This window comes from Haliaeetus albicilla, chromosome 5 (genome assembly GCF_947461875.1).
Source record: "Haliaeetus albicilla chromosome 5, bHalAlb1.1, whole genome shotgun sequence".
Taxonomy (NCBI): domain Eukaryota; kingdom Metazoa; phylum Chordata; class Aves; order Accipitriformes; family Accipitridae; genus Haliaeetus; species Haliaeetus albicilla.
The window spans coordinates 40,280,891-40,308,732 of NC_091487.1; the positions used below are offsets into that span (position 1 = coordinate 40,280,891).

At 48.1% G+C, this 27,842-nt stretch overlaps 1 protein-coding gene and 1 long non-coding RNA gene across 7 annotated transcripts in view; one reads left to right on the forward strand and one right to left on the reverse strand.

Moving 5' to 3' along the window:
• Positions 1-4,424, forward strand: part of RGS6 (regulator of G protein signaling 6) — a 298,899-nt gene extending 294,475 nt beyond the window's left edge. For all 3 annotated transcript variants that reach the window (XM_069784286.1, XM_069784288.1, XM_069784287.1), the window contains one exon: positions 1-4,424. In XM_069784286.1, coding sequence (XP_069640387.1) covers positions 1-51 — 51 coding nt within the window. In that variant the 3' untranslated portion in view covers positions 52-4,424.
• Positions 4,420-26,910, reverse strand: LOC138685513 (uncharacterized). Of its 4 annotated transcripts, XR_011324804.1 has the most exons (4): positions 25,977-26,910; positions 17,866-17,985; positions 7,744-12,265; positions 4,420-4,769 (listed from the first exon to the last, which is right to left on the reverse strand). It is a non-coding gene; the product is annotated as an uncharacterized lncRNA (long non-coding RNA). The 4 variants fall into 4 exon arrangements; XR_011324805.1 differs by lacking the exon at positions 17,866-17,985; XR_011324803.1 differs by lacking the exon at positions 25,977-26,910 and having other exon boundaries at positions 17,866-19,063.
• Between the last annotated feature and the right edge of the window lie 932 nt (positions 26,911-27,842).

A 27,842-nucleotide genomic window follows, 5' to 3' on the forward strand; every position in this document is an offset into this window, starting at 1 on the left:
GGAAAGTCTCTGGCGAGCAAGCGCCTCACGGGCCTGATGCAGTCCTCCTGACGGCTTCAGCCGACCACCCCGTGGGAGAGACACCTGGGACCGCTGCCGGGGATGGGGCATTTCGGGGAGAGTGGGTCCCCGCGGGGGAGAGAGCCTGAACGAGCACAAGCGGAGAGCCACGCACCGGGGGGAGCACCTCTCTTCACAGTTTACATCAACACTTTCCTACCTGCGCAGCTTTGTAAGGACGCAGAGCCCTGCGCGGGTTCTTTGTTTCCAACCGGGGTTTGGAGGAGCACGCTTCACCGTATGCAGAAAGCCAACGAGGCAAGGGCTTGCTGTCCTGTTATTTAAAGAAACGGACCCGACTGCAACTTAGAGAAAGAAGAGCTGAGAGACGTCAGTATTTTTCCTTCATCTCTTCTCTCCCTGGCACAAACATAGCTGTAATAGATGGCACTGCAATCTCACTTGCTCCCTTTCTCGTGGCCGTCTGAATTCAATGAAATATCTGCTGGAAGCTGCTTCTCCTTCTCACAGAATCTCAAATGCATTTCTCCTGCAGACTCATTGACTTTAACTTTGTTTTTCTTTCCTATGTCTCTCCTCCTTTAAAGCAATGGGAAAAAAAGGCACTATTGAAGTTCATCACTCACCGTCCTTCCAATAGCATGTAGCATGTCCAGAGATGATGGCCAGATCCTCAGCTGAAGTCAGGAGAGCATGAGTGGTTTTCATCACCTGAGGATCTGCCCCATTGAGTCAGACTCTGATCCTGGTGCAAATCCTCTGATGTCGGCGGAATCGCTCTGCATGTGCGTGTAGTGCAAATGTTATCAGACTCTGCCTGATGCTCAAAAAGTCATGTTTTAGATGTGTAACGCACACACAAACACACACATACATGCGCGGTACTTAAAAGTGAGTTGTTTTATATTGTATTTGATTTTCTATTTATTTAAGGTTTTGCATACTTACTCAATGATGGATGTTCAAGCTTTACTCCAAGTAGATAGATAGAATTGGACTCTGACTCCAATCACAGAGGGCCAAAATCTGCTCATGTGTATACAGGGAAAGGCAACTCTGATGTGGGCACGTGTCAAAATTCAGTCTACAGTGAGGAGGGAATTGATGGTGATGGGACTGGCAGCAGCAGTGCGTGAATGGGCAGGGCGCTGGGTGCCAGGTAAACCTTCCTAAACAGCAGTGCACCCAGCTGTGATATAATGCTCAGATAACTGACTCCACTGAGAAGCACCATTGTAAGAGTGAAATTATAGCACAGGAGGAAATGAGCTTCCACTAAAACTCATCTGACCTACAGCCCATGAATACAACTGCAGGAGATGACTCAGTAGCTTGTTTCAGGCTGTTGGGAGTATGGAATTTAGGATGAGGACAGAACTGAAGTGACTTTAATTAAAAAACCCATGTATACTAGCTGCAGATAGGAAAATGGACTGCATTCACATACAGTACGTTGCCTATACAGGAAAATTTCAAGAATCAGTTGACTTAATGCCACAAAACCTCCTGTATTTTGCAAGCAGTTCAGATCTGAAGCATATGTAAAAATGGACATTTCTTGGTCTTCTTCACTCATGCCAAGGCAAATTGGCTTTTTGTGCAGGTGGTAGAAATTGCTATATGGCTACAAGTCTGCATTCCTACCTAGGCAAAACCATCTAGCTAAGTAGACAGCTGGCTATTGATAATACTCACTTCTGAGGCAAGTATTATTCTAATATCTAAGGCCTATGAATGCACAAAATCAGGCCAGAATAGTTTCTGTCAGAAAAAAGGACCTTCCCTCTTTACCCATGACATTTCTTATTTTGATACCTCTTTTTTTTTTTTTTTTTCTCCAGAAAACTCCTATGATCGATTTTACCTAAGGTCCATAAGACCCTCTACAGCTGCATGAATGTACAGTAGAATACTGAGTATGATATTTGTTCTGTACACACGCCTATTCCCATAAACAGCCTGCTGTCTGAGGTCTTTAGACCAAATGCGTCCTACACATACATGACACACAAGAGAGTTCCAGGACTGCAGAACCATCATGGATGTGCCTGGATATTCATGTGGTGTCCTGCCACTGAAGGGGACATTTGGTCCCCTCCAAATTGTCACTTAGCTGTCCTTGCAGGACCCATTTGTCCTCTGTTGCCCACCCAGCCAAAGGGTCCCCTCGGGTAGTAGCGGGTCTTCGTGTAACAGGCCCAGTTGTCCATTCATGCACATTCATACGTGTCCCCTTATGTCATCCCTAGGAAAATGCAAAGGCTGGCTCTTCTCAGAGCCTTGTTGACGGTGTTTTCATCTGTGTCATTGCCAAGCGTCGCTGTAGCTCTGTAAACCAACAGCTGCTCACACCCCAAGCTACTCCACTGCCGGTGCTGCCCAGCCTGTAGGCTGAGGCATTTCCCACGGGAGGTCTGTCCTGTGAACCCCCGAACTGCTCTGCAGAGCATTGCTGAATTGCCTAAAGAGTGAAATTCTGGTGTATAGCAAGGAGCAGAGGTGGCTAGGTGTTACCAGGGGGTCTCTGCTTTGCAGTGAGTTCCTGACGCTGGACAGGTCTTCTCCAGGGGAAGGATGGGGTAGCTCCATGGAGATACTCCTCAGTGTCTTGCAGCATGGGGGCACACGTGGGCAGGACTGAAGGATGCTGGCGGGTGCACGGGACAGGTGGAATTTGGGTTACGGTCTGTGCAGGGAGCAGGAATGCCGGACTTTAACTTGGAGATGTGCTGCTGCCCCGCTGCTCCGTTCCTGCAGGACGGTCGTGTTGGCTGCCACAGTGTTTTGCCTGTGGGGAATATGCTGTGTTTGAACAGTTGAGTGCATGGAGGGAATTTTTACAGACACAGAGAGCATGCATATGGGCGTACATCAGGGGGCCTGGATGCTGAACAGCTTGCCATTTAAATGCACACTCGTGCAAGCTAATCTGCTCAGTAATGGCTAGCTGAGCGGACAGAGCTGCATATTCTCTGGAGAGAAGAAAGCTCTGCTCCTCATTTCCTGACTAAATTTCTCTAAAACAAACATGAGAGTAGACAAGACCTCCCCCTGGGAACACGTATGACCTGCTCCTCACGTGTCTTTTACTTCACATATGATGATACTAACATGTAATTACTTCCACATGAACCGCATCCTTCAATTACTGCTTTTTAATGACATTGCTTATTCCAAGTGATGCTACTCTTGTACACTCACCGGTATCCCATTGAGTGTTGCAAGCAGGAATCTGCTGCTTTATAAGCATCCCATGTCTTCCAACTACCTCATCGTCCTGAAGATGAGTTAGGAAATCAGCTTTCCAGCTCTATTTATGTTCTAAAAGGCATTGTTTCAAGGAAAGGCAGTCTGGAAAGCTTTTATGATGTCCATGCTGTGCAAGCGAGCTACAAAGCTTCCCATACTTACAGGGCGATGGCTGTGAAATATGGCTGTACACTGTTACTTGGATAATAGAGTATCCAGAGCATTTGTGGCTATTGTGGCACAACAGCACCAGGACAAGCACTAGGAAGGTTCGACAAGACTGTGCAGACAGCGTTAGGCTAAAGCAAATGGATTAATGTACTCTCAGTATAACTCAGCGCTAAGATCCCATAGAGTACTGTAATAAAATGGTAGCAGGGCAGCCATAAAAAGTGGCAGTAAGCTGACATAATAATACCAGGATAAATTAAGCAATAAGGTAACACAGGCCGCTGCAGTAAAGTAGCATTTTGATAATGCAGCAATAAGACACAACAGGACGCTGCAGTAAATTAGTTTGGGGAATAAGGCAGTAATAATGGTGTGTGCGGACAAATGGTGGTACATTTGTATCAGGTACTGCAGCAATAAAGATAACACAAGGTGTCCTAGTAATAAGTTACTACAGTAACAACACCACGATGCACTGTAAAGTTATATCAGGATGCTTCCATGCTGCAGTCAAATCCTACAAGAGGTGGTAGCGAGACAATGAAGACAAAATATGCCCCATTTTGGACTGCAAAACATGAGTCAGTTTTCTGCACGGTAACCCAAATTCTGGAATGATCTCAGCAATACCAATCCTGTCACTCCCCGCTTTCAAGGAAGCTGAGGCAAGAGCGTTCCCCCATCCAGGCTATTATTTCGGTCTGAAAATACAAAATTGAGTCATTGTCTCTTCAGTTAAATCGTCACAGACTGTGGTGAAGTTCTTCGGTGAGTCCTCACTCAGGTGAAACCCCAGTGATTTCAGTGAGTCCTTTGCCTTGGAAAGGATTTGGCTCTCTCATCTTCTGGCATGGGTGATGCTTTTAGCCTACAATTATTTCTGTTTCGGGGTGGGGGAAGGGGAACCCAGGTACAGAACATCTGACTGTACTGGTCTGTTTCCTGAAATGCACAAATAAATTGAGCATCCTGGAAAAGTCAAAGCAATAAGGTCCAAATCTGTTCTGTCTGTCATGCACACGTGCGCACGTGAATAATCCCGCTGGAATCAGTGCGAGTCCTGGTTGCATCCATGGGCAGGGCTTGGGCTAACCCTGTTCTCAGTGTCTCCAGCTGCGTGACCAAAGCAGTGTGTCTTCTCAAGTTTTATTTTTCTTTATATTATCTCCTTTCTTGCTTTTCCATTATTTTTTTTAAGTTAACCTCACCTCTGTATGAAATGTCCTTAGAAAAAGTCAGTTTGCCATAAGACAATATGCAGCACGGTGGGCGAAGAATAGATGTGTCCACTTGCTGTCTTTGTACCCTTTCGTGGAGGGTAAAGCATTCTGGAAAATAATCAGCAGCCACTGTTACAGTCAATAATCATCAGGCATAAGGGTTAGTCAAAGCATCTATGTCAACAGCAAGGCTTGAATGGAGTGTGTGTGCTAGATAACAAGATGGTCTCCTGGGAAAAGGATGTAAATAGGGCACCACTGCAGAGTCCTGACTAGCAGGAGCAGCTCACAGCTGGCTCTGGCTCCTTCAGCCAGTCCCAACAGATAGGAATTTTCTGCCACATCTTTCTGACCCTTTGCACAACAGCTCTGCAATCTCTTTATGTGGCTTCCTCTGTCTCTAGCTGACTGTGCTCTGTTCAAGTTTTGAGCAGTGCTCTGATACGCCTTGGCTTGGCTCTTGCCTTAAACTCCTTGCCTTGCTCTTACTGTGGTTTAATGATTAAGCAGGATTATTAAAGTAGAGCTCACAGTAGGGTAAGATAGGCTGGGTTATCACGATTTTGTCGTTTAAGCTGTGAGCAATTTTGCAGCTTCTCAACACTGTTTATAACCTGAGACGGAGAACAAGCGAGGCGGCTGCTCAGCAGAACAGTGAGCTGGTGAACAATACGCTATCTTCATGCCCATACGTACTTTGAACTTAGTGGTGAGGAGAAATGCTTTGTAGTGAGAAAAGTAATCTCACGGCAGGAGAGAGTCAGACCTGATCAACTTTTTCATGTGATACAGATTTTGCTTTGCCAGCCCCTAGCATCTGCAAAGCTCACAGCTAAGAGCCAGCAACCTTCTAATCTTGCTGCTAAGCATTTGGAAACAAGCTTTTCAAAGGCTGTCTTTACACGGCAATGCTATTACTTGAAGCCTTTTAATGTGAATTTATGGCTATTGCCACAAGTGTCAGTGTGGTTGCCCTCTCGCATTTGCAATAGGAAACTGCGGATTCACCCCACGCAGAGGGTGGATGTTAGTGGGCAGAATTTAGGGAGCAATTTGCAGGCTTGGGGCTCAAATGAGTCGCACGTGAAGGAGCCTAATGCTGTTTGAGCTGGTCAAAAGTGCCCAGGTCATCCACACGGGGCTGGCAGCAATGACACTGGATTTACCAGTGCATTCCTGCCTGGGGGCCCAGAAGATACCCTGAAACATCTCGTGTGGCAGAAGACAACTCTCTGTGGGCAATGGCATTGATCCCTGAATATTGCTATCTGTCAGCAGAGATACTAAGCTGAGCTTCTCTCATCTTTGGGGACTTAAACTGTGCCATCGTTCCATAAATAGTAGGCAACAGCCAGGCCCGAGCAGCACCTTCTATGGGTGGACTAGGAAATCCTCATCTGGAATGAGATTTCGGGAGTGATTGTCCCCTTTAGGGTCCTTGTCAAGATTTCTCACATCCGTCTACGTGCAGGTTACTCCCACATGCTGCATAGCTTCATAGCCCAGCACCGTGGGTGTCTGATCCTTGTCATAATTCAGCGTGAGCCTGATGCCACGTGGATTAAGGCACACCAGATAAAAAATTCAAGCAATGCTTTAGACAACACATCATTTCCCCTAAAAGCATCTGGGATTCTGAAGTGCCACACTCTGCTCTGCGGAGGTCATTGGGGGCCAAGCACAGAAAAAAAAATGAGGCACTGTGGGGTTTTCCTCTACAAGGAAAAAGATCTGAAGGGCCTCCTACCCCCGTGGTGCGATTGAAGGCATCCAGACCAGGGCAGCACGTTGTGTCCGTGGGGACTTGCCCAACACCAGAGGCTCACCCCTTCTCTCCAGGGCCACGTCCCCACGCTGGCAGAGGGCGAGCCCTGGGGGGGAGGTGGAGGGGAGTCCGGGGGGGGGGACACGGGGAGGCGAGGGGCTGTGGTGGCCCTTGGACGAGGAGCACGAAGGTGGGTGGAGGTGAGCCCCCTGAGGGTAGCCGGGGTCTGTGCATCCCTGCTGGGGGGGGGCCCACGCAGCGGCGTCCCCTCGCATGAACCCGCTGCCGACCGCCCTCCCGGCGCAGCGGGAACGTGTCGCTGCCGCTGACTCTTTTTATTTTTGGCCTCGCACAGGCACGCAGAAGCCGCTCAGGATTTCGACTTCGGACACTGGCGGGCAGGGCTGGGAGCCAGCTGGCCGGGGCCGGGGCGCAGCTGCGCCCGCTGCGGGGAGCGCCCGGCTGGCTGCTGCCGGGGCTGCGGGGAGGGGAGCGGGGAGCCGGGCTGCCACGGCCAGCGCCGGCCTCCCGCCTCCGCGGGGGGACTTAACCCTTCCCAGGGCACCTTCCAGCTTCGGCGAACACCGAAACCGAAGGCTTCGCTCCGAGCTTGGAAGCTCGGTCAAAGGCCGGGGCGGCGCGGGGTGGGGGGGGGCGTTGAAGGCACCCGGTTCCCCTCAGCCCGCATCCGCGCTGCTGTCACATCGCAGCTCTCCTCTGTGACCCTCATCCCTTCCCCCGGCACCAGCACCCTGTGAAGGCTCTGCCCCCCCCCCCCCAAACAAGCAGGGAAGCGGCCTGTCGGCAAGCTGGGTGAGCTGCCTCACCGGAGAGCAAGACCTGTGGCTGACCGCAGCCCTCAGCTTTGAAAGGCCCCAGAGCCGAGAGGCGTTTGCAGTCCAAGCTCTCCTCTTCACGATCAGCCCATGCACGCCTGTGCAAGGGAAGCTGCAGAGCTACGAGGCCTGACCGCCAGCGACCCCGCTCCGAGGGCTGTGCCGCTTCCCAGACCTGCCTGCGATCCCCACCACCGTGCCCAGCCACAGCACCTCGGGGCCACCGGGCTGAAGGGAGTTATGCTTGCGCCCGTCAGAGCATCTTTTTTTGTGTGCCGTTTGTCTCTGCAGGACTTGTAACCTTTGCTGGTTTGGAAGCAAGGGACCAGTACAGGCCAGGGAAACTGCTACCTGCATCCACTAGACCCCCTGCTTAGCACTCACAAGAGGCCATCTTTTATATCTTGGGAATCAGACTGAGAGAATTGCCATGTGCAGTCCTTTGTCCTGCAGGACAGGCTTAATTGCTTTGTTTATTTACCTTCAAGCCATCCTGCAGCTCTGCTCATCAGAGCATCGGTGCTCCTCCGTGTGTCGTGCTGGCAGCACACAGCATCGCTGTTACGCTGGATCTTCCCCACATCCCGTTGCTTCAGCACCTGCACGTGTCAGCTGCCTTTCCCCTCGTCACTCTTCACTCTTCTTTTCTCTGACCCCGCTCTTAGAGAGGCTGGTCCGTGCAGCTCATGAAGGGCTTGTCAAACTGACATTTCCCGGCTGAAGAATCAGTCTCTTCACTAAAAGAAATGCTCCTCAAGGGCTGCCACGTGCCAGGCTACTGAGCTCTATATCTGCTCTGCAATCACAAAAACAGGGGGAGGGGGATGTGTACACAGGTTTGGACTCACCCTTCTTTGAATCTCAGCCCCACAGCACAACTTGGCCCACGAGCCGGACTGGCAGCACCTTGCTAAAAGCAAGTTTGCAGCATTTGCCTGCGCACTGTGTTGAGGGCTGCTTGGCCATTCTGTCACCTCCGGGACAGCTGAAATCTCTGACACCATTTTCTATATGTGTGTCTGTCAGTGCAGCTGCGTATTTGTTTACACAGACAGCAGCAGGGAAGGCCTCGAGTCCTTCCCTCAGTCGATGGCTGATACCAGATGTTAGATCCTCCATGCTGCGGCACAGACAGATTTTGGGCGTGGTCCGGCCAATTCAAGCTAACTACAGCTTTCTGCAGTCTAGAAAATGCTTGTCTTGCCAGGACCCTCAGCCAGCCCTGCTCATACACACACACCCAACACATGGGAAAAACCCATCTTTCTGCGCTCAGTGTGATGGATCATCTGCTGTGGGCCACCTGCAAACTGCAAGCCCTGTCCTGTAGCCAAATTCCTAAGCTTCTGCATGTCATGCATTTCGGGTAGGTAGCTACCCTACCCAAAATGCCTGGCCTCCTGTGATGACCTGCCTCTGGACACAGAGACACTCTGCCGTGATGCCGAACTCCTCTGCTACACCCTGCCTCCCCCTCTGCAAAACAGCCCTCTCAGCCAAAGCTGGGCAGAGCTTAGCTGCCTTCTGTCTAATTAGAGAGTTGTCAGAGCCTTATGGAAAGCAGCACAGCAAAACACAGGCTTCTAAATTGTAGAAGCAACAGCAAGAGCAGTGCTAGAGTTAACCTGCACCAAGTAGGAAATGAAACTGGTTGCGTGGGCTTTCTCTTTCTCACCTTGGGTACTACTGACCTGATGAATATGGTGGCAATTTCGCATCACTGTAGCAGTGGTTTGTGTATGACCTTTCGATTCATCTGCCAGGGATTTGAAGTCTCTAGTGGGTCACAGGAATGATGTGCCCTGGCTGCAGGTGAAGCGACCTGGATCAGCGTCCTTCCCTTGGCTCCCTGCCTGGCCGTCGGGGCATCGCTGCAGCCCACTCCTGTGCGACTTGGCCTTCCCCCTACCCCCGACTTCCTCTTCTAATGAAGCAAGCAGTTCCCAGAAAACAGTCAAGTTACTATATTAAGGTGATCCTGCCCTCAGTGTCTCTTTGTTTCTGGGGTGTCTTAAGCAAATCGAGTTGGAGAGTATACACAGAGCACCATAGTCCCCGCGTCAGACTAAAGGACAGTCCAAAAGGAGAGAGAGGGCAAGAGAGAAAGCTCTGTGTTTGCATTCATCTCTGACATGATGGATTCCCCCTTCCTGGAAGCAGCCTTGGCATAAATAAAGCCAGTAAAGGCTTTTGTGCAAGAACTCCCTTCACTACCAATAGTCATGGAGTCATAGATAATAAAAGACCTGGCAGCTCATCTTGCATTGCTCCCTGTAATCAGCAGGATTTTCCCTACTGAATATTCGCCAAGGTTGCTTTATCTAGCACGCCTCTGCAATCTCCAGGGATGGGACCTTAGCAAATGCCCTCAGGAACACATTTTTCCATACTTGAAGCATTCTTACTGCAAGTAAAAAACCAAACGTCTGATATACGAAATAAAAAGCCATCTCTCAGTAAGTTTAAAAACAGTGAGAGCCATCTGTAGGCCACAAATAGCAAAGGTGTTCAGCACTGTAGATTTTTTTCCCCAAGTATTTCCCTTTATGTATCTTTTTACATTACCTTGAGTTTATTGCACTTTGCATCAACATCCACTCTCCATTGTAACACAGTGTAGATATTTGTGGACTATCATGTCTCTTTTCAGCCTTATCCCCATCTCAGACTATAACAGCTGAGGCTCTTCTCATATGCCAGTTTCTCAAAGATTGCTATCACCTTTGCTGCCTTTCTCTTTCTTTAAAAGATCACTCAGGAAAAACATAACAATGTGAAGACAGAAGGGCTGTGCTCATCCATACGGCACAATTACCCAGTCATTTGCGTAAGTGAGGTATCGCCCTGGCATCATGCTCTTTGTGGCAAACTACACGCATGTGTCACACATGTTGTGGTGTAACATATTTGTTAAATCTATTTATTGCACATCTTTGACCACTTTACCTACCTTCATCCCACACTGCCATCTGTTCTGTGGCTACCACCCCCCCATCCACTCTCCTGAGTACCTATGGAGGGCTGCCAGGAAAATGGTTCCTCCTTTTCTTGCCAAATTTGGAATTTCAGTTGCAAATTTACCCTAGCAAGAGTGCCAAGGGGAGACAGAGTCAATGCCAAACCCGCTCCAGCTTTCCTGTTGGGCACATTTTCAATTCTGTCACAGTAGCTGAAAAGGAGAGCTGACTCCCATCAGAAAGGGGTCGTACCCAACACTGCAAGAAGAATCAGCAGTTGTGCCCAGTCCAGGAAGAGCAGATCGTCAAAGGCTTTAAAACCGTAATATCTGTAGGATCAGAAAATAATTCTGTTAGTGACATGCATGACATTCTCAAAACCCTGTACATTTGTCCTCACAGAAACTAATGCACCTGACTGCAATGAGTGAAGGTCTTTTTGAAAACAGTTCCAATAAAATGTGTTAAAACCCCCCAGATCACTCCTGGAATCGTTTTTGCACAAACCGGGCTTGCGTAATATCCACAGAGCTTTTTTTTTTTTTGCATGTAATACAACCATCCTGCAGTCATGTTAGAGAAAGCTTTATACAACACTGTACCATCATGCTTGGTCAATACATACATATGTTCAAGCAGGTATTTTCAAAGTCAGGTAGGGCTTTCTATGCACAAGTTTCCCATAAAATAAGGCAAATGTGTTTTCTCCTGTAGTATACCCTGCAGGTGCTCTTATCTGGAGATAACACGTACTCCCCTCAGTGCTGTACTAACACGGCAGCCAGGCATGAGACATTGGTGAGATTACCAGCCTGCTCCCAGTGACTCATCCCAGCTGAGCGTTTGTGTGGGAGTGCACTTGATCCAATTTACTCATTCTCCTGACAGACCACAGGAGCACCCGCTGCAGTGGGGTCTCTGCCGGCAATATGTACGGCAACGGGAGCAGAGTTTGACCTGGTTCAACGGGCTTCATCTCAGCAAGGCAGAAGTAGGGGCTCCACTTAGGCTGATGGAAGAGCCCCATGGGAGAGGAGGTCGAGAAAGAGGTCCCAGAGAGCCCTCTTCCCACTCTATCTGTCCCCATCCGTGGAGGCAAGGACCCAGTTGATGATCTGGTGACTCAGAAGGTCCTTTGATCTTCCTGGCCTGCTGCCCTCCCACCATCTCAGCTCCCCTGAGGCTGCAGAGCTCCTATGCACGTAAATCTTGGCCATCACCTCCTGCCTCTCCAGCATGCTTGGATGATGGCCTGGAATACAGCATCTTGTCTTTAAGATCGCACTTGCATCAGGGATGCAATTTGTGATTGTCATAGTCGGGGATATCATCATCCATGCTAGGCTTATTACCACTACACAACGGCGATGACGGGAGACTTGAAAACGCAGGCAGAGCACAAGGTGTCAGCCTCAAAGACGCTGAAGGCACCGTGTCTCTGCCCTGGCCACATCCTGCGAGGTCCTGTACGGGGTGACACACCTTCCTCCAGGGCCAGGTGGGGACAGGCATTGCTTGCACCTCGCAGCCGGGCTGCTTTGAGGTTTTTACAGGGAACTTCAAAGCACGGTGCAGACTCTGTGTGGGCCCAGCGGAGGGGTGAATTCACTCCCAACAGGAAGCATTTCTGAACCCCCTCGGCTAAACTGTAAATTTAAAAGCAAACACAAATTGCAACTGGGTGTTTTCAACATCACATGCCAAAGAAGTGTCAAGGCCTGTGATACCAGGCAGAAATAGTGCTCAATATTAGAGGTGGAAAATTAATTTCTATTAGCCTATAAGCCTGTCATTCCTGGGCAAAGATGTCTTTGACGAATTCCATCTCTTCTTGTGTTAACAAATTGCCCACAAGTAGATTGCAGTATCTCCAAGATTTATTCACTATTTGAATATACTTGCCAAATATTTACTTGCCAGAGAGTTATTCCTGAAGAAATTCTTGATCTGCAGCTCATTCACAAGGCAGTTGCTACTGGCATTGGATAGTTGAAATTCAAGATTTGCTTAGTTTTCCTTGGACATGCAGATCACCTGGTATTGTCTCTGCCACACAAAAATACGGACACAACTGTTACAGTCAGGTTTGCTCAACCTTTCTCTGATTTTTGTTTTAATTTGACTGTTTCCAGAAACATTCCTCTAAGTCAAGTCCTAACTCAGACCATTTCTGGAAAGCAAAGGGGTGTGAAAACAGCCAAGCCTAAATAATTATTTATTTCCTGAAAAACTGTAGTCCGTGTCATTCGCTGTGCTCTGGACACAGGGGATGTACAGGGTTGTATCCAGCTGCAGGGCATGTGCCTACAGTATTTATGCAGCTAAAACTTCCATGAAAGTTGTTAGAGTCTCCTTGTTTGGGCAAAACCAGCAAGCCTGTATTCCAGCCTTGCCACCCAGGTGGTTTTTCATTCGGACAGATAATAATTGTATCTCAAGGCTACCAGAAATAACCAATCCATAATTAAAAGGCTGCTTTTTTTAATGTACATAGAAAAGGCCTACCACTCACTTTAAAGGTATACAATAAATCAAACTGCATTTTCTTGCCACTGGCTAGCACTTTATTACTCTGAGAGTTGGCACCATTCCAAGACTCAATTTTTAGGAGGCAAAGAGCAATTGTTGGCCCGCTGGACTTCATGGAAGATGTGGTTGATTATTTCTGAAAAAAAAACAAAAAAACCAAACCAACAAAAAAACCCCAACAAACCACCAACCCAATTCCTTCTGTTAAAAACAAGCAATGTGTCAGTCATTTCAATAATTTCTTTTGTCATATTTCATTCATCCATCCATGCATCCATCCATCCATCCTCTACTGAAACTTAGGACAGGCACTTTGGAAGGAAAAGTACCTCTTCTCCCAGCAACTTGATCAAAAGCATGTTTTCCCTTAAGTTTCTTTGGAGTTAACTCTGTGTTAAATCCATTTGTGTGTCAGGCTGAGAGCTATTTGGAAGTTATGTGCAAGTACTGCTCATGTTTTACTGGAGCAGCCAAAATGAACTGACTTTTGATATGTGATCAATGCCTACTCCCATTTGTTACACCATTCGTTAAAGGGACATGAGATACAGTTTTAATTAGGGTTGTGCTGAACCAGCAGCTGAGCTCTTGACATTGTGATGAAGTTAAGTTTCAAATAAAAGACTGAGGCCCATGGCCCTTCCCTGGCAGAGCTTCTGCTGGCTGACCTAGACCTGCTTGGTTCCCAGAAGGACATGGCAAATCCTTTGATTAATACAGACCTACAGCCCTACCCCACTTACCTGTACTCAGCTGTGAACGGTGCAGCATAGCCCTTTCTCCTTCTTGTAATTAGGAATGGAAATGTTCTTTGTCTTGGTCTCTAAAAAAATATATATTCTAGCTGTAAACTAGGAGAGCTTTTACAGAGACTCCACCAGAAGGCCACCAGGCTACATGGCTGTCACATGGTGGACCTGGCTTGTTTGTAACTGTGGAGGATGCAGATGATACAGCTGATGATACAGCCTCACTGGCTGGAAAAATAAGAGAAGCAGAGCCAGTAGACCTAGAGTGACCAGTTTCCCAAAACCAAAAATTAGGTAAGCAGACCCCTGTCTCTCAGGATGGACCTGGGCAGTTAGGAAGGCGGCAGTGTGATACCCTCACACTCAAAAAAAAGTTAGGCAGCAGATAAAATTACAGAGTTAATGGTGAATGGAGAATGGTGAAGGATTTCCTCAGCAGTGGGCGCAACACGTCTTCCTGAAGTTTCCCTTACCCTAGTCTTGTTGGAGGACTTGCCGCAGTTGCATGTTGCAGTGAGAATATGAATGGGCAGTATGTCTATAGAGTATGCATATAGCCTCTATAGGCTCTTTCATGAGCCCTCCTCAGCAAGACACCTGCTTTCTCCTTCCTTGAGTGGGAGCCAACACTGGCCACTCCTGCTTTTTAACATATTGACCATTAGGTAGAACCAAAATGGCAAATGCTCCTCTTAATACCAGTGAAGGTGTCACCCAGTCACCACGTGACTGCTCCCTACCTGGAGATGGTGCTGCTCTCCACGGCTCCTGGCTCTCCATCGGCTTCTTTGGTGAGGCAATAGCTTGACCTCCTTGTCCTTAAGGATCAGTGCTCACAGGTATCTAGAAAATATCTGTGTGTTTGCAGAGCTTCCACAATGATGGCAACTGCACAGTCTTTTGTAGCAGGGAAGGTGGAGAGACGTGTGACTCTCAGGTTAGCTCACTAGTGATGGTACATGTAGTGACAAGACTCTGCGTCTGCATGTGCTAAAACATTTAAAACCCTTGTTTGGTTGGCATACACTGTGAGGCAGCATGATTTCAAAGAGGTTTTAACCAGAAATTTTGTAATTTATTGGTTGCAATGCAACCAACTCATTTCTTCAAGGTCTCTGTGAAGGCAGCAGGCACTGAACTTCCCTTTCCAAGCTTCCCTTTAAGAAGTAGTATATTTAATATGATTAAAACTTCAGTATTTTTAAAGTTTCATTATTAAATGTCGTATGGTCTGCCCTGGTTTACTGGCATATGCAAATAATTTCACTCCCTGTGGCCCAATGTACTTGTTATTGTTCATCCCAGAAAGAGAAACAGGTCATAACTGGATCCTGTACAGCTGGACAGTGTGTGTAGGTGCCATTTCAGTATAGCCTATATGAATGGTGGCCTTTGCATAACTGTCCTGTGCCATTCGTACAGCAACTGGCTGGTAGCAGAGGCAGCACTGGTGCAAGAACGTACTCTGCAGTAACAGGCCAACAGCCTGGATTTGTCAGATTTATGAAATCAAAATTTGCTTTAGGAGTCTGTGTCCTGGAATACAGAAAACCCCTAAAAAGAAGATTCTCATTGTGGTTACTTTTGTATAAACAGAGCTTTAACCGCACTGTAGATGGTGGAGCAATACTTGTTTCACCTGAGCATCCTGGAGCAGGTTGTTGGTGAGAGCTGATCCGTGGGATGCTGGGTGGGTGCCTACACTACCTGAACCACCAGCCACCCAGCACAGACTGGTCTCTCCAAGACCTGTCCCAGCATGCTTTCCCTTCCCTGTAGAAGCACTACAAACAAAAAGCTGTTTATTATTTCTGAGGTTGTCTTTAGGCTGATCAATGTGTTTACTCTTTTAGAGGGTTTGCAGCACTCCACTTACTCCTGGTTGGAGGTTGAGGGACATGGATTTAGGGAGCTCCCCTGAATAAGTGGCACAGGTTTCCAAAGAGGTGCATAGATCAATTAAATCCTAAAGAAAAGTTCTGTCAGCGGCACCGCTTATGCAAAAAAAACTGTGCCAGATCTCACCACCTTTCACACACACCCCCTCCAAATCACAAACACAAGCTGGCAAATCATGTGAGATGCTGTGCAAGAAAAAATGACATTCAGGTGGTGGTCCAGATGGTGCCAATTTTGAGGGAGACATGCGAGTGCATAATACAGCCCCGCACTCTCTGAGGCGTGAAGGGCAGTCCGCTGCTGCCAGCACGGGGGCACCGGTGGCAGCCACGCGTGAGGCATCGGGGGAGGCCCAGGCAAGAGGCTCAGCAGGAAAACTTCACTGTAAAAACATCTGATTTATGTTTCCTCACCCGCCGCAGCAGCTAGTTTTTCACTGGCTTTCCCTTGCCGAAGGAGGCACTCTTCCTTGTTAGCATCTTTGTCCAGCTGCAGCTGCAAGAGAGCCTGTCCGTGGGGGTCAGCATTAAGGTTCCTGTCTCCTCGTGGCAGCCAGGCAGGGCACCCGCTTGAAATCTGCACGCACTCTAAATGCTTCATCCTTCCTTCTCCCTCCTCCCCCTTAACACACACTGCTTCTGCATTCCATCCCAAACTGCAGCGTGGGTCTTCTTCTGAGTGGGCCAGCTAGGAGCAGTGCAGAAAACGCATCTTTGGAGCTCACATCCAAGCAGAAACCCAGTTAAATGAGTCGTCAACACGGTATCAAACCAAGAGACGTAATTTCTGCAAAACCCTTGTACATCACCTAGAGCAGAATTTCCAGCAAGGAAGTCAAAAAGCACACAGGGAGACTGGAGGGCTTTCTTCTGTGTGGGTGCCCACCTCGCTGGGCCTCTGCCCACTCAACTGCTCTTGCAAATACGCAGCACGCATATCTGAGCGACAGAATAAGGATGCTAACAGTTTTGTAAAAGAAAAGGTGAGAGAGAATTTGCTCATTGCTATTTTTTCTGGATTTATGCCTGTATCTGTTTTGAACATTTATGAATAACCTTTTTTGAGTAAAATAATAATAATAATAAAGCCTGTGTTTCTATACTCCATGTTTTTCCAGCATCAAACCTTGCAGTCCTCAGCAGATTTCCTGTACCTTTTACTGCACCATCACAAATCTGTCATATGCCAACTGGGTGCCTTCAGGGACAAGGCAAAGATCTCATGGCTTCACAAGGAATCTTTTAGGTGCTATCATTGCTCCCAAGAACTATGTAGCAAACGGGGGTTTTTACACTTGAGGGTGGGACTTTCATGGTTCAAACATTCTTCTGCTGCAGAATGCAATGAAATAGAAAATGCCTAGTAATTCTGAATTAAGTTAGGAAAAAAATTGACTTTCATTTTGATCCAAGTCTTGGACTTGGGTAGAAGGAAATTATTTCATTCTAACTTTATTTTTTATTAGATGATTCAATTTGACATTAACATAATTAAGAGAAAGCTGTTTAAAGTGTGACATTAAAGATGATCAAAATGGAACATTTCAAGTTGAAATGGCTTTTTAAATCAGTTCTGTTTGTTTGCTGGTTTGTTTCACAAGAGTTTGTTATCAAGTGTATTGTCAACTTTCTGTGGAAAATTTTGGGGTAGATGAATTAACATTTTCTGACAGAAAAAAAATCCCTTTCTGCAGGAAAATGTCTATTTATCTGACTTGCTCACTGAAAATTTTAACTTTATTTATTCTAATGACCTGTACTGCTTTTCTACTTACAATAAGGCATCTCCATAAAAGCTGTTATTTCTTTGATTGTATATAGGTTATCTATAGCAACAGTTTCTTGAAATAAGGGACCCCCCCCCCGAAATTTTACCGAAAAAGAAAAAAAAAGTAATAGGTTATAGCAAAGGTAAATAAAATTCTAAGCTAGTTTCACTGTAATGCTGGTGGTGTCTTTCCTGAGGGAAAAAAACAATATGTTGTGAAGCTCATCTTGACTAAAGTTGCAGAATTTAAAGAAGTTAATTTATTTAAGTTTATTTAAGTTATTTATTTAAGTTAATTAAGCCTTATTTTATGGGGTCAGACCAAGGGGACTGTTGGTATTTAAGTTGTGTAAGGGTTCCTTTCTACCGTTGCTTCTCAGTTGCAGCGTTAGCACAGCCCAACCATTGCCTGACTGGAATGTATGGGACATGGCTGCAACGTATGGGACATAGCTGCAATACATGGGACATGACAAGGCGGAAAATCTCAGCAAGGGCAGTGCGGGGACATTGATGCTCAAGGACTCAGCCTCCCAAAGGCTCTGATCACAACCACATAACTTTCCTCCACAGGAAGAAGTTAATTTCTGGTCTGAAGCTTAATTGTGCTTCCTTATGTGTCCTGTTGTGTCTGAGCAGCTAACAGCAAGGTCTAGGGGGAAAAGATGTTCAAGAACATATTGAGGATTTTAAGTGCCATACCTCCTTCATCCATCTGCCCCTGTTGGAGCAAGAGACAACTTCCAGTAGGATGGACAAAGTGCTACCATCCACATCAGTAGGCGAAAGAATTTCAGTCAGTGAAGACATGGTTCATCATGTCTAGGAAATACAGAAATCTTGAAATTCCACTTCTCAAATTACTTGAAAACCATATTTTAAAAAAAAAATAGTTTAGGGGGTTGTCATTTAACTGAGGTGTTAATGATTCTCAGCAAGTTCCTGACAAGAAAAATCATTTGCTCCTCTTCTGGTTGCCACCATGGCTCACTCAATCCCTCGTCTTTGCTGAGTCTGGTTAACTCATTTCATAGACACTCATGACTGAGCGATGATATGGAAAAATGTAGTATGTAATGGAAACCGTGACCTGTCAACTCATGTGGGCTCGTGCCAAGGAGGCTGCTAATTATAGCCTGACATGTAAATACTCCTGGAAGATGATTGTACTTATTTGGACTAGTGCAATATTAATTAAATACTTTGATTATGTCTGAGATAGATAGACTTTGGGAAGGAGGAGGAGAGGTTGTCAAGGGAATTAACCTTTTCACTGCTGAGAATAAGGTTGTCTTCCCTGGAAACTGCAGCAGAAGGCTGTCTGAGTTTTCCTCCCTTTTTTCTCTGTCCTCCTGTCTTTGACCTTTTCCCATGATACCTCCCATCATTGTCTGCTTGCCCTTGGTCTCCCCTGGCTCTGTGCCCGTGCCAGGTCCTCAAGACCATGACTCACCTGTCTTCTCCAGCAGGCAGAAACCCAAAGGAGAGGGATGAGGAAGAGCTTCTGGCAGGGAACCAGGGTGGCTCTTGTCTGAGGCCAGAGACCCCGGCTGTCCAACCTTCTACGCTCACAAAATTCCCCATGGTGACTGTTTCTGGAAAGCCCAGAAAATCCTATACTCTCTTCCCCATCAGCTTCCAACTACCAGCACAAAATCATCCCTCCTGGCTCAGGCTGCCCCGAATCAGGAAAGGGGATGCTGGTGCACAAAACTGCAAATCAGAGGAGCTGGGACCACCTCTGTAAAAAACTACTGAAGACTTTGGTGGGTTCAGGAACAGCAGGAGAAGATGCCACTGCCTGCCTGACTTGTCCCTAGGAGAAAACGAACAGCAGTGACATGGCATATGAGAGGCAAAGACTAAGAACAGGAGGTGCGGTGAAACCAAGGAAAATACATTTGGCTTTTCAGTTCGTGCAAGACACAAAGCTAAGCTCGGGCTCAGCTGCAGGCTCTCTAGGACTGATGAATGTTTTACAGGCGTCCTGGGTTTGCAGGGAGCCTGGGGCTGCCCTACAAGCAAGTCAGCTCAGGTGGAGAAAGGCTGCAGTCAGCACTGGGCCACGATGTTGGTGGGCAAAGCGGACTTCTCAGCCTGGAGCTAGCTTCCAAGCAAGCCTCAGGCCACATTTCAAATGAGCTTGTTACCTTTTGAACAACTCTACAGGAGGTGTTGAGCTGTTGAGTCCAGCAATATCTTTGAGCAAGTCCTTCATTCCAAGTGAGCCAAAGCTTTGTGTTGAATGAATCCTCTATTACAGAGTATGGCCTTGGGAGAATCACGTTTGCGTCATTTCAGCACAAACTAAACCTGCCATTCTTGCACTGTATCTTGAGACACACCATAGCGTGCCTCAGTTTCTCCCTCTACTGAGTGCCTGGGCAGTATACACGTCCTTGCACACACGCAGCACTGGAAAAGCAGGCAGCATGGAGAAGCCAAGTCTTGCACCTCCCAGGGATTTTGTGCCCTGTGGCGATCCTGCTCATTTACACATGGTCCAAACAGGCAACCTGCACCGTTCTGACAGTACCAAAACCAATTCTCCTAATTGTCATCAATGTACCTGAGTGGGGTCACCAAGGGGGAGCTGAATCAGTGCCTCTGCAGAGAGCGTGACAGCTCTGCTTTACCCAGGTAACGACCCTGGTCTCCCATTCATCCTTTCATTACGGTCTGTAGGACTGGGGAATTCAATCTCTCGTCTGGAGCAGATAAGTAAGAGATGTTTGTGGGTCAGAGCTGCCACTAATGCACTCTCAAGGACTTTCTGCAGCTGCACAGTGTTGTCTTGAAGATGCAGGGGAAGGACGAGTGCTATTTCTGCCCCAGGAAGGCAGAAGACATTAAATCAACATAATGAGAGCTGATGAGAAACAATAGAGGCATCAGGACAGCACAGAGAAAGGGAGAGTTATGAGACCTGGATGCTGTGGGCCCAAGAGGCATGGGGACATGCATGCTAATTTCTCCTTTCTCCTGCAGCCCTACAGACCACCGAGTGCTGCTGGGCCATCGACTCAGGAAAAACACTGCTGCTGGGAAAGGATGGTGCTGTGCTCTGCTCCCGCCGACTGCTCCCCTGTGAGGGGTGGGATGCCAGGGTCCCCTGCTGCGGCTGGATTTCCAGCTGGGGATGTGCTGGGGGACGCCCTGGCTGAGGGATGGCTGCAGACTTCTCCCCCTTGGCCCCGCAGGAGGCACAAACCATGGTGGCAAATGCTGGGGGAACATTCCCGGTGCGGTGGCAGAAGCTGTCCCTCCGGATTGCAGCTTTGCAAATACCCAAGGCGAAGTGCACAAAAATGCTCCCTCACGCAGTTTCAAAGAGCTTGGGTCTTGCTCCAGCAGGTTTCCTCGGGGCGTATTCCCTGGCCAGCAGCGCATTCACCGCCCACCCTGCCGAAAACACTGAAGACGTGCAGGTTCTTCGTGGTCTGTATGTGAGTGAAAACAGGAAAGCAGTACAGGCCAAAGAAAGACAAATTCCCAGGCTCAGAAGGAGGTGAAGAAGCAGCAGGCATAAGCTCAGAGATGCTGTGCTAATCCTAAATGCCTGAAACAGGGAGGTGGAGGGGAAGAGAGTTTTTTCCACATAGTCCTTTTTCAAGGGAAAGCAGCCTGAGTTTGAGCAGCCTGAGTTTAATGGCTGGACTTGAAGTTAAAGGCTTACAGCCTCACATGGAGACAAATGAAAACACAAATTGATCAAAGCTGCCATTTTTTACCGATAACTTGTTTGTTCAGAGGCACTAGCCACTCTTCATGCTGATTGTATCACTGCATAATCGCCATTGGCAGCTTCCCCTCGCCCTCTCCTAAAGATCCTCTGCATGGATTTTTTCTTTCCAATTGCATTTCCGGGGACGATGAGAAAGTTGCAGCATAAATTAAGCAAGACGCCTGGAGACTCTGATTCAAAAATAATGTAGCTGAATTCCTGAGTGAGAGGGGAAGAAAGAGGGAAGCTAAACACAGTGCCTGCCTGACAGCTTCTCCCTTGCCACGCTCACACCAATTAAGCGTAGCTGCACGGATAGGGTGGCCAGGAAAGCACCTTTGTGCACACATGCTAATTTGTTCGCAGGCTGCGGCACACAATTAATAAAAGTGCTGCTCCACACATTCCCCAAAACAAAGAAGGAATGCCACAAACGTTTGGAGGCACAGAGACTGAAAAGGGTACACACACGGCTGGATCAAAGGCAAGCTGGATTTAGGGAAGATTTGTACTGTTCAGCCGGTGCTTGTCGTCAGGATCACCGGGCACTACAAATTACAGTCCCTGTTTGGTCATTCAAAACTTTATGCTGCCAGTACAAAATAAGCAGAGGAGAGAAGAAACTTTTAAAGGCAGAAGAAAGAAGTGCAGGGGCATTGAATTTAAACCCAGGAGAAATGGGCCTCAGGAGCCTTACACAGAGTCCTAATGTCAACACAGGGTAGAGAGAGGGCAAGGAGAAATCCATCTTCATGATAAAATGCTGGCTTTAGCTGGGATGGATGGGTGGATGGATGGATGGATGGAGAGTCAGGTTGCTGTTTCTCTACTCCCTCCCTGCTCTTTCCCCTTTATTAGCTTAAATGTTGGGGGTTTTTTTTAAAGGACAGGAGCAAGCAAAAATTAAATGCTCGCTCTCAAAATGAAGCTGACATGAGCCTCTGGCTTTGAGGATGGATTAGTTTTGAAGGCATACTATGCACAAAACAAGGCCGGTGAGGGCTGGCAGTGGAATTCCCAGTAGGGACAGGTTCCTTTAAAACACAGATTAAACAGGGAGGAAATGCACAGTGTATGAATATGAATTGATGCTGGGCCTTGCCTGGTCTCGCTTCATTTGATAAAGCACATTTCCTTATTGCATGTCAATTATTTACATTATTTAAATATGTATCATCAGATGAACATGTCAGCCCTGAAACAGATACACAGATGCACACGGAAATGCACGCGTGCACCAGAGCATGAGGAAAGGATGCACACACCAGTCCGTCAGGCAGAAAACGAGCGGACACCCCTGCGCTCGGCAAGCTGTGAGTGACGAGCACCCCTTTGCCTGGTCTCTGACGCATTCGTGGCATGGCCCCTGTAGAAGAGCCGGCTCTCCTCAGAGCAATTTGAATGCAGGCTCTGCTCAGCGCTACGGGAATGTCAGCACCCGGCAGGAGCCCTGCGCCTCACCGGTGCCTCTGCTAATCTCCGGTACGTGGAACTGCTTGTCTGCAAGATAGTTATTATTCTTCCTTTCATCCGCGCAAGTTCACAGCAAAGGAAACACAGGAGAGCTACATTTAAATTGGATAAAATCCCTGTGCCCAGCGATTCTCCAAAGTTAGCGTTATTAGTAAAGATCTTAGTAGTCGATATCGCGCTGTTCTGGCCTCTACCACCATACAAAAACCTGCTCTGAATCCTCCTGAAACAAAATTGGTTTTCTTACGTGATTCCCATTCTTACGTGGCATTTCTGTCTGTGGCTTCTGCTCCAGGTGTACGAAGGGCTGGGTATGGCACAGGCTTTGCAGCAAGCGCTGCCGCCTCTGAATTCTGCTATTTGCCTCCAACCCATAAGGCAAGGTAAAGCTCTGCTCTGAATACACTGAGCAGGCACCAGCCAAAATGTGGACCCACATTCTGCGGTTTGACTTGGCTGCGTGCCCTGGCTACAGAAGGAGTCAAATTTTTCCAAGGGCCGTTTGTGCGGCGCAAGGGCAGACAGCGCTGTGCACAACTCCTCCTGAGGAAGGACACCTCTCTTCACTAGTCCTGTTGCTGAAATGCAGGCCACCTCTGGAAACACTGAAAGCTTGGACATGGATGGACTATGGATATTTGGACAAGCCCAAGAGAAAAACTGGATCCTCCTAAGCTTTACGCTGTGCCATTCCTCTGCTCCAGGCTCCTCCCAGCTCTGAGAAGGTCCAGAACAACAGAGATGTTGACTGGATTTAGCTCTGGTGAAATGTTCCTAAAAGAGCAGGTAGGGCCTGGTCTAACAGGTAATTTTGCTGACGTATTACACTTTTATTAGTGAAAGAAGAACAAAACACTTCCCTCAGCACAAAATTGGATGGGTCAGACTTTCGGCAGGTGTAAAACAGCATAGCAGACTCAGTGGAGGTACTCCGATATGAACCAGCTGAGGTGTTTACCAGAAGAGTTGACCAACGCAATTACATTTACCCTACTGTGTTCTTGGCCTGGTGCTGTCCACTGTGAAATTTCCAACAGACATTTTTATCTTTCAACCACAGCATGCGAGATGATGCTCCATGAGCAGCAGAAGAAACAACACATTATTTTCTATGGGTTTCTATTGCTTTGTATGGGATTCTCCAATGGCTTTAAGATGCAGGCTCCAACTGCAATTTTCCATTCAGCTGTGGCATTCATAATCTTTCTCTCACGGTCCCTAGTGTTTAATATGGTATAATGTCACGCTGCGTCCTTTCCTTCAGAAGGGACTAACAAGATGTTTTGCACTCCCTCTCCCTTCCCTGTTCATCCATATGTTTTCATAAAATTTATAAGACCCTAAAAACTACATGGTTTTATCATACTTGGCTGAAATGACCAAGGAATTTAGAAAGCATTAGCTGGAAGCAGATGATTTCATGACAGCACTAGTCTTCTTTCCTTTGGAAGCTGGGCTAAAACCAGGCAGGAAATGCAACAGAAGTTATTAAATAACGCTGGTAAGACAGACAGATGGCCATTAACACCCCCATTACCACATTTGCTTCCAGAGAGATGGGGATCTTTGCTTTTACTCTGCCCTGCCACAGCAACTTGAAAATGATGTGTTAGAGGGTGAGTCTCTGGACTGTCTGGGGTGCTGGGGAAAGATTTTGAACTACAGGTCTTCACCAGACAAAGCCCAATTTCCCCTTTGCCCTTAAGGGGTTTTTTGTGTGTGTGTCGTTTTTTTTCTAACTCAGCAGACATCAAGGCGGTTCTGTTCATTTGCATATGAGTTTGGGTGCTGACAGCTGATGGTGTCAGCAGAGCTGTGGGAAGGACATAGTTTCCTTTGATAGTGGCGGCAGCCGCGGCAGCATGGGGAGCAGCCAGCCTTCCTCTACCACAACAGCAAACCCAAGAAAAGATTGCACAACGCGTACAGGTGATTTGCATAATTGATGCAAAGCAGCATCCCACTGTATAAATCCTCTCCCTGCAGCCAGGTAATCTTCCATCCCCATCCCTATCCTGCAGCCTCTTCTCTCCCACTTTCCTTCCTGTTAGGCTTCCTCCTACTCGCCCGTTGCCATCCCTCGTTCCCACCCAGGCCCTCAACTTCTCTTCGCACCAGGAACCCGATACCTCCATTGCATCTCTCCATCTCTCTGCTCTTCCAGCCACCTACCTACCACTCCCTCTGGCAGAAAGAAGACCCATGGGAAGCAAGGACATTTAACTAGCTAAAATGGAAAGGAAGGGAGAGACTTTCAGACATGGTCATTACTCATCTGAGCAGCCTGCCAAAGCACCCAAGGGAAATAGCAATGAAATCTGTTGCTGTAGAAACTTACCTAGAAGTTGAAGCCATTGGTTTCAGATGGTGGCAAGATGACAGCCATGTGTGGCATCTCAAAACACAAGCCTTTGCCTGGGACTGAGCACTCAAGCTAGCGACATGGGTGGCTGTTCCCCAGGCACAAGCACAGCTCTCCATGCTCCCCTGAAGGCACCCCCGTAAGTGATACTGGGTGAAACTTTAAAAAATTTAACAAAAGCTAAAAAAAAAAAAAACAACGGCACCAGCATTTATGCTTTAAAGTCTGTGCAGTTACTGGCAGGCCAGGTCTGGAGCCAGCACGCATCTCTGCACATCTCTGTCTCTGTTAATGGGCATCTCTGCCTGCCTGTGCTCAGAGCCCACAAACAGCTGGTACGTGCCCATGTGTTGCACTGACATCTGTCCACAGCTACCACCTTCAGCTGAAGAAGCTCAACTCTTGTTCATAAATAATTGCCCAACCGGCTGCTGGCAGGCCTGGGGAAAAGGACTAAGGAAGGTCGCAGAGCAAATGCAGAGCCTCCTGCAGAGCACAGATGTGTCGTGCCCAGTCCCTGAGGTCCCTGGACTCCTCCAGGCCTCTTACTGGGGCATAGCTCCCCTGCCCAGGGTGGTAACGTGCTCGACTCTCCCACTCGTAGTATAAAATACAGAGGCAGGCTGGGATGACCAGCACTGCTGCTGGTGGTGCCACAGGAAGGCGGCCTTTTGTCTTCCTCCTTTCTTTTAAAAGCACTCATTAGTCTCCCGCTGCTGCGGGCAGCTGCTGGGGCTGGGGCTGGCCAGGCGGCGGGTAGGACCTGACGGGGCTTTCCGATGGGGTGAGACCGTGGGCACCGGGGCAGACCAGCCTGCGGGCTCCTGCCTGCTGCCTGCCGTCTGCGTTTTGGGGAGGAGCCCACCGGCCCGAGGCTTTCCTCGGCAGAGGAGATGGAGGTCCTTGCTGCTGAGTTCCTCCCTCCGGCCAGGTATCCTCCTGGCAGGGAGGCTGCCGCAGGGGCTGGCCATCTGAGCCACGCCAGATGCTGCCCAGCAGCTCAGCCCACCTCTCAGACTGTCAGAAGCGCTGGGGATTAAATACACCGTCGTGTGTAAATCCTGTGTTTAAACAAATAATTCTCTCAGAATAACAGGCAGGATTTTCCACATGAAGCAAAGCTGACACCTGACTCTTCGCCTGGCTTCTCCCAGGAGAACATTTTAATGAGGCCCACAGCTGTAATATCACACAGAGAACATTAACAATGCTAATTACCTAAAGTTTAGCCCATGAATACTCAACCGATCATACCTTGGAGACGAGTTGCTGTTTTGGCCCAAACGAAGCACTGACGGCTTGCAAAGTGAATGGAGGCTTGTGAGAGCATCAGACACAAGGCATTAGGCACACAGACCTGGCAAGGCAGCCTCCACAGCAGAGCTGGTAAATAAAAGAGGTGCCTGGACAGAAGGCAAATCTGAGATCGCAGAGAGAAATTGCCTTGAGGTGGCCAAATCCCTCCTGAGAAAACACAAAAGGTGTTGATAGGTCTCTCAGCATCATCTCGTAGAGGATCTGCACAGAGAAAGGGGGGGGTATTGGAGAAATTCTTCTGCCAGGCAGACGCAGCTGGCACCGACTAAGCCTCGCACTGCGCTAGGAGAAGCCAGAAGTCCACACAGACATGCAATGCGCGAGCGAGCTCTTGCCTGGAAGAGATCCAGGGCCTTTGCTTCACACCATATGCACAGTCATTCTGCAGCTCAAGGTCACCGTGGAGGTGCCCGGGTGTGCTAGTATGACTGCTCTGAACCAACCATCTTCGCTCGCTCAGGCTCCCAGTGCCGGAGCTCGGTCTGCAGCACAGTAAATAGAGCGATGCGTACTCTGCTGCACGAAGCTTAGCTGTCGCCTCTACCTTCAGCTCCTTATCACAAGAGCTGCAGGGCAATGCACGGCAAGGGCCATCGTGCGGCAGAAGAGGAGCCTTGGTCCACCCAGGTGTCTCTCGGAGGGCGATGTGAATTTTTAGCAGTCTGTGTTGCTCAGCTCTAATTGAGCACAAAAACATCACATGGCAGGCAATAGCCCATTAGCAACGCTGCATGCTGAGGGGCCTTTTAATTATTTTTGCGTTCCCAGAGGACTACAGAATGCTCTTCATAAGCATGGTGCGGGAATGCCAATTAGGTGGCCTCCAGCCCTGCTAGACAAGGTCCGGTCACATCACCTTGCGTCACAGGCTGAACCCTGCCCTCCATTTTCTCCCCAAGTCTGCCATTCTCTGCCGTGAAATATTTATTAAAGGGAGCTGCCGCCTGTCGCGAATGTTGAGTCCCCTGTCTCCTTGCCAAGGTCAGGCTGCCGGGGAGGTACTTTTGCTCTCCATAGCTTCTCCTCGAGACTGACGGGTCTTTCTTCCGTTCAGCACAGGCAGGCAGCCTTGGGGAGGAGGCTCTTTCAATTCCTACGGATTCTTATTTCCCGGGAATAAGGTGGGCATGTAAAAAAAAGTCACTAAAGCAGAGGCTGCACAGCAGTGAGCTATTGTGGTATCAAAACAGATAGTTGCACTGGGGCCTTTTGGGAGCACATAATAAAAAGCCATTAAATCAATTTCTACTGTTGCAAAAGGCCACCTTCAGTCTTTGCAATCACTGTTGTAACTTCTTAGGAAGATCCTGCTCTTAGAGGTGAAATCCTGGTCCCATAGAAGTGGATGGGACATTCACCCTCTGCTTATGCAGTGCTAGGTTTGCGCCCCCCCGACCTTAGCTGTGGTTTGCTGAGTTTGGACTTCTTATTGTTTCATACAGTTTTTGTGCCAGAAAAATGCTGAAAGCTTCAATCACAGCATAACTTGCTCGAGAAGGACTTCAGTTAAAGTGTCAAATAGATTTTTCTTCCCCCAGTAGGGGTATATACTAAAGTGGTAGGAAAACATATCCAGGAACAGAAATAAACTCTGCTAATATAGGATGTGAGAACCAAAGTACTGGGCTGGCTAGAAAAATAACCTTCCCTAACAATGACCTCTAAAGGAAGCTTGGGGACCAAAACTATGAGACGCAAGGTGCGTATGGAGTGTGCACCCCACAGCTGGGCTGCGTCCGCTCAGCTGCAGGACGCCAGATGCTTTGGGACGTCTCAGGCTGGAGGTGCAGCTTGTTTGCTGTG